This window comes from Garra rufa, chromosome 1 (assembly GCF_049309525.1).
Source record: "Garra rufa chromosome 1, GarRuf1.0, whole genome shotgun sequence".
NCBI lineage: Eukaryota > Metazoa > Chordata > Actinopteri > Cypriniformes > Cyprinidae > Garra > Garra rufa.
Window position 1 is genome coordinate 70835564 of NC_133361.1, and position 7163 is coordinate 70842726.

The 7163-nt window shown below is 40.6% G+C and overlaps 1 protein-coding gene across 1 annotated transcript; it reads right to left on the reverse strand.

Moving 5' to 3' along the window:
• Nucleotides 1-2576: 2576 nt before the first annotated feature.
• Nucleotides 2577-4566, reverse strand: LOC141319454 (uncharacterized). The gene is made up of 2 exons (XM_073833254.1): nucleotides 4551-4566; nucleotides 2577-3634 (listed from the first exon to the last, which is right to left on the reverse strand). Exons 1-2 carry the CDS (start codon nucleotides 4564-4566, stop codon nucleotides 2610-2612), a joined length of 1041 nt encoding a protein of 346 aa, XP_073689355.1. The 3' UTR covers nucleotides 2577-2609.
• Between the last annotated feature and the right edge of the window lie 2597 nt (nucleotides 4567-7163).

The window sequence follows — 7163 nt, forward strand, 5'->3', positions numbered from 1 at the left end:
TGTACATTGATTTTTTATTATTTATTTTTTTTGTAGATACTTTAAACAAAATTTGAAAATGTTTCAATAGGAAAGACTCTGAACTCACAATATCTTTTCTTTCAGATAAAACACAGACATAACCTTTCAATATTGCTATCGAATTGTGGTCTAATTGTATGTATACTGATCAATTGCAACTCATATCACCAATCTCTGCCAAAAAAACATTTTTGGCTTTGATTATCATGTCATGCTGCAATTATGAGTTTTAAAGCCATTTCAGTTTCAATTTCTGATACATTTTTCTGGACGCACACGTCCAAAGCACGCGGAAAAAAAAGTGTCTGGCGTGAATACTAAACTAAGTAGTCTTTCACACTGCAAAAAATGTTTTTCTAGCTTTGCTTTTTTTGTCTTGTTTCCAGACGAAATATCTAAAAATTCTTGAATCAATAAGGATCTTCTAGACAAGTAAAAATTATTTTCTTGTTTCAAGAAAAAACAAGTCAAAATTAAGTGCATTTTTGCATAGAACAAGCAAAAATTCTGCCAATGAGGTAAGCAAAATTATCTTATTTCAAACAGAAAACAAGATTATTTTTCTTACCCCATTGGCAGATTATTTTGCTTGTTTCAACCAAAAATGCACTTAATTTTAACTTTCTTGATTTAAGATTTTTTTAGATATTTTGGCTGGAAACAAGACAAAAAATCTAAGCTAGAAAAGCATTTTTTGCAGTGCACTAATAAGTCGGTTATGTCTGTGAAGTTAAACAGCTGGGAAAGAAATCATGTTTAGATTAGACTGGTGTATTAAGTGACAGCAGCGTAATATTCTGTACTGATACTGCTGTTTGGGTCTATGCTGTTAATATGCAGAAAATCACCCACTGCACTTGACTGAACGACTTCTGTAGCTGTAATAAGATGACATTTCTTTCTTGAATGCTGTTTTTAAATGCTCTAGTGTGAAGTTAAACATAGTGGATTGTGTGCAGCTGTAACAGAGGGGTCTGAAGTGTGGGTCCAAACGCAAGCTTTATTGAGTAAGAACAGACGTAGTCAAAATGGGCAGGGTCAGAGATGGCAAACAGAAGCATCCAAGATCTTCCAAAGAGTAATATGAATAAACAGGTGAAGGTGTCAGGGCAAGCAGCAAGGTTCAACAAACACAAAACAGTCCAGGATCAAACACAAAGGCAAGGCTAGGAAACCTAACAATAAAAAACAAAGGGAAACAATAAAGGCTAAACAACAATCGGCAAAACAGGGGTGCGAGGGAGTTACTTAAATGAAAACACATGGGGGCACATGATAAAAACAACTGATGGGAAGTGAACACATGGAACAGAGGAATCAAACATGATTAAGACACACAAACAAAGGTGAAACATGGTAGATTGAATGAACAAAACATATTTAGAGTCCGTACTGGAGTGCCCTCTAGTGGAGTCCATAGGCACTCCAGCTGGTGACCATAACATAGAAGCCCTCCAGGGCGGCACAGACAGAGCAGGAGCCCACCAGAGCAGAGCAGACGAAGCAGGAGCCAACTAGGGTGGCGCAAATGGTGCAGAAGCCCACCAGAGCGGAGCTGATAGAGCAGGAGTCCTCCAGGGCAGAGCAGACGCAGCTGGAGTCCACCAGAGCAGACAAGTCTGAAACACACAACACCGGTAGAGACAATATGGGACATTCTGGAAAGACATTATTGGCTTCCTTCACTGTGACTTGGCAGGCAAAGTGTTCATATGCGGCCTCCATGGCCATAACAGGAAAGGCAGAGAGTTCAACAATGGCCTCCATAGCTGTGAAAGGACAGGCAGAGAGTTCATGAGCTGAGTATGTGTCACAGGACCATATCACTGTGCAAGAAGCAGATGCAGCCATCTCCATTTCATGAGGTTCTGCGGCCTCAGCCGCCACCTCTGGATAAACTGTGATGACCTCTGTAGCCATGGAGGACACAGTAGACAAGGCTGCCTCCAAAGGTTCTGCAGCGTGAGCTGCTCCCTCTGGAGACTTGATGGTGGTGTACACGGCCCAGACACACTGGAGAGCAAATCCCATTATGGGAAGTGTTGTGGACAGGGGAGTCAGTTCGTGGGTAGGAAGCGTGAGGTGAATTGGCTTGGGGATTCCAGCAGAGTGTACGGAATGACAGCGTTGGTTCCTCCAAGCTAGATGCCAGACTAGGATGACGAAGGACTGATTTTAAATCAGGTTGGACGGCTGAGATGTGACTTTGCTTTACTGGAACAACTGCGATTTGACTTTGCTTTGCTGGATCAGTTGTGACTTGACTTGACCTTGCTGGAACAGCTGGTGCAGGCTCAGGAGAAGCAGACATGACGTTAACAGGCTGTGGCTTGGCAGGCCTGATGATAGCAGGCACTGGCTTGGCTGATGCCATGACTTAAGGTGGCTGTGGCTTGACAGACATGGCGTAATCTGGTTCTGGAGCAGCAGACTTGATGTGGCTAGTTCTGGCATCAGGACCGTGGCTTGGCATACCTACATTGTTTTTTCCAAACAAGACATAGGCAACAAAGAATGTTGGATTGTAGAGTAATTTACAACAGCTTCAGATGTGGCTCAACCAATCAGAATCAAGGACCGAAACTGTTTTATATATTTTTGTTGGTTTGGCCTTCTCTATTGTGAATTTTAATGTGCCTGTTAAGATTTTCTTTTACAGTGAAACTCTTTCCACACTGTTGGCAGGTAAAAAGGCTCTCTCTATTGTGGATTTTCATGTGCTTGTCAAGGCTTCCTCGTTGACTGAAACTGTTTCCACATTGACTGCATGTGTAAGGCTTCTCTCCAGTGTGAATTCTCAGGTGGACATTAAGGTTTATATTTTGAATGAAACTCTTTCCACACTGACGGCACATGAAAGACTTCTCTCCTGTGTGAATTCTCATGTGACTTTCAAGGGTTGCTTTTCGAGTAAAACTCTTTCCACACTGTTGGCAGATGAAACGCTTCTCTCCAGTGTGAATTTTCATGTGGACATTAAGGTTTATATTTTGAATAAAACTCTTTCCACACTGACGGCACATGAAAGACTTCTCTCCTGTGTGAATTTTCATGTGGTCTTTAAGGGTTCCTTTTTGTCTGAAACTCTTTCCACACTGTTGGCAGATGAAAGATTTCTCTCCAGTGTGAATTTTCATGTGTACTTTAAGGTTTGTATTTTGACTGAAACTCTTTCCACACTGACGGCACATGAAAGACTTCTCTCCTGTGTGAATTTTCATGTGGATTTTAAGGGTTCCTTTTTGTCTGAAACTCTTTCCACACTGTTGGCAGATGAAAGATTTCTCTCCTGTGTGAATTTTCATGTGGACTTTAAGGTTTGAATTTTGACTGAAACTCTTTCCACACTGTTGACAGAGGAAACAATTCTCTCCGGTGTGAATTTTCTTGTGGACTTTAAATTCTCCTTGTTCGTTGAAACTGTTTCCACGCTGAAAGCTAGTGGAAAAACTTGTAGTTCTTGCCTTTTGAGCTCTTTTTTGTGTAGAAGTATTTTCTGACTGTAAGGAACAAAATGATTTTTTTCCAGTTATGAAAACATGAAGATTCTCAAACTGAACTTTCTCTTCAGTTTCATTCAGTTCTTCCCTCTCCTCTTTCAGTGCTGTTGGGCCTAAAGTGGGAAAACAAAGAAATAAAGTTTAACCCCAGTTTAATGCCTCAAAGCAGGTAGTCTCAGCCTCAGACGTCACGCTCACGTAACTTTGGCTAAACGTCTGATGCACATGGTTCACTTAACTGGAAACACTTCAGGAATGTCGAAGTCGTCATCTGATTAGTCGAATTTGACCGGATTTCCGGAACACGCGAGTGTCGCGTTTATTTTCAGTCCGCCGGGAAACAAAGCGCAGACTGGTTTACTCAGCGTTTTGCTAAAAGGTGCTTATGCAGACGCCATTGTTGTTAAACACATTTGCGACGTTCGCGAACAAATTACTGATTTACTGCTTGTTCTCCCTCTTCTTCGTTAACTTTCAATGCTGGTTATTTCAATGACTGACTTGTTGCATGCCAGTCTGTTGTTGTGGGGACATTTCTACGCCCCGAAACGTGACGCTGAATGAAACGAACTGTGATTGGTTGTTTGACATGTCGGTCAAACGGCCTTATAGGCCGGCCTTGGCCAATTAAAGCTGCCATGAATTCCAGACCTTAAGACGTCAGTCTGAAGGTCTGGCTACGCGAAACTACAAAGCAGGTTACACCAATCATGTAAATTTGCAATGCATGCATGCTAGATCTCATATCATGGTGTCCAAACCTGATCATAGTCTGGTGTCCTATAGAGTTTAAGCTGGTTGCTATACAATTTATTCAATCTAACAATAGTTTAGGAAACCTAGATAAAGACGTATCTCAATTATGATGTAACATTTTTTATGTCTTCTAGGGGATCAAATGCAACAAATATAAGAAAGGCTAGGAAAATTGACAAACTCGCCACTCAACCATCAGATGAACAATTCATCACACAATAACTTTTTATTAAGGGGCAATGATGTTAGCCAATCATAAAAATGGGCTGTTACAGCGAGTCCCAACCATGTTCCTGGAGGCCCCTGAGCACTGCATGTTTTTCATGTTTCTCCAATTAAGTCATTAATTAACTGGTTCAGGTGTGTTTGATCTGGGTTAGAGCTAATCTTTGAAACCCCTGCACTAAGGCCCCGTTTACACGAAGGGAAAACACAGATATTTCCTTGCGGTTTGGCCTCTCATTTACACGAAAACCTCGTTTTTATCACAGAAAACGATTATTTCTAAAAACTCCGGCCAAAGTGGATAAATTTGAAAACACCGTTTTCACGTTGTAGTGTGGACTGTGAAAACGGAGGCTTTTGAAAACGATGACGCATATTTAGTCATGTGACGCATATTGTACCAGTAGATATCTATGTTTACAGCAGTAATTGTGCCTGTGCTTTTCACTGTCACACTGCTGCTAAAGAGATTTACCTTTTACAATCTTCAAATTGCAGTCCTAAAATGATGACAGAAAATGTATTTTTGCTGTCCTGAAAAAAGATGCCGACAACTGCTTTTTCAGATAAAATATGAATGAGCGCGATATAGACGCGTCAGTGGCGGATGAGATATTTCCGTAAATCATCCCGCCAGAAGAATTGCGTGAAAACTTATTACGTCTGTATACAGTAAGGCGAATTTTATGTTTTCCTACGTTTCAGTGTGGATGAGAAACTTTTGGAAAACGCTTTGAAACGCTGGTGTGGATGGAGAGCGTTTTAAAATGAAAACTCCGTTTTCAAATGTATCCGCATTAATGTAAACGTAGCCTAAGACTTAAAATGGAGGACAAAATGGTCAGACAAAGGAGAGATGCAAAATATGCAGTGTTGGGGCCTCAAAGAACATGGTTGGGAACCACTGGTCTGTTACACTGACCTTTTAAATGGAAAATGCCCAAAAACATACTGTAAAAAAAAACAAAAAAAAACATCACATCAGAACATGTCCTTTAAAAGAGAACAGGCAATATTTTTACACCAATTGAAAGTGAGATGTGAAGTATGGTGAATTTGTGCTCTGCATTAAATCCATCCAAGTGAGGGCACACACACACACCTGGAGCCCTGGCAACTCATGCAGTTAAACTAACCTGGTTCAAGGCAGGTTAATCTGTCTAATCTGAGTCCTCTAACTCTGACCAACTGAAATGCATTGATATTACTGACCACTGACTCTCTCCCACACAATTATTTAACTTTAAACATAAATGTAAAAAGGAAACGCAACTCAAAAAAAAAAAAAAAAAAAACCTTAAACTACAGACAACTGTATTGTTTTGTACTCAAAATTTAATGATATTAATGATAATGATATTAAAACATTACAAATCTTTAAAGGTTGTATCAGCGATTTCTAGCCTGAAACATAAAGTGTCAAATTCAGCTGACCTTTCATCACGATCTGCTCGCTGCCTGCCCCATAAATTGTCTGTGAAAAACGCGTCTCTCTGGTCAGCCTAGGGTCCGAGATATGCCAAAAAAACAATCGGCGCTATCAACTATTCCACAGATAAACAAACAGTGTTCCAACCAATCAGCGTCAGGGGTTTGGTGTTGTGGACTTTCCTACTGGTGCAGGGATGTGAGGGAGGCGGAGCGAAAGTCCACAACACCAAACCCCTGACGCTGATTGGTTGGAACAATGTTTGTTTATCTGTGGAAAGGTTGGTAGTGCCGATTGTTTTTTTTGGCATATCTCGGACCCTAGGCTGACCAGAGAGACACGTTTTTTTCACAGACAATTTATGGGGCAGGCAGCGAGCGGATCGTGAAGAAAGCTCAGCTGAAATTGACACTTTATGTTTTAGGCTAGAAACCGCTGATACAACCTTTAAGGCACTAAATTAAAAATCAAATCAGCTTACAATTTAACTGGAAACACATTTACTCATTTGAGCTAGTAATTAAGACTCTATTAGTCAGCTTACATTTTATTTTCATTTACTGCTATTATGAAAACACACTTATACATGTACAATTATAATTGCACACGTGTTACATTTTATGTCCAAAAACAAATATTTTAGCAAAATGTCTACTTTTCCCAGAATTATTGAGCTACTACTATATTGTGCTCAGTCTGTTTAGCGTGCAGCAGCACTCGTTTACTTGTGTAAACCTCGTCCACTCCTTACAGTAAACTTGATATGTTTGCATGGCTGTTTTCGAAATCACCCCCTTTACGCTCAAATAGGGCACTATTTGAGGAGACAGCCATTTTAAGTGGTGTTCGAAACCATAGTGGACGTTCTCGAGTGCACTCATTCAATCCCACAATGCACCACAAAAACGAGTGTACAAACGATGTACGCTCAACAGCTAGAGATAACCCATAATGCACTGTGAGAGTCGCGCGCCGACTGAATTCATGCGTCTCTCCAGAGAATGGCGCCGCAGCTGAATCATCCATCTGTTCATTTTACAATGCGCTGGTCCATTGTTAAACAGCAAGCAATTTATGGAACCACTTTAACCCAGATTGATTTGTTATTTAATCACAAATCAGGTTTTGGACTTTAATGCCAGCTTCTCTTAGAGTCTTTTTGAAATAGCCCCAAAAGCTTGACATAAATTAAGGTTAGGAGACACTGCCAACTAAACCATAAGGGCAGTCAC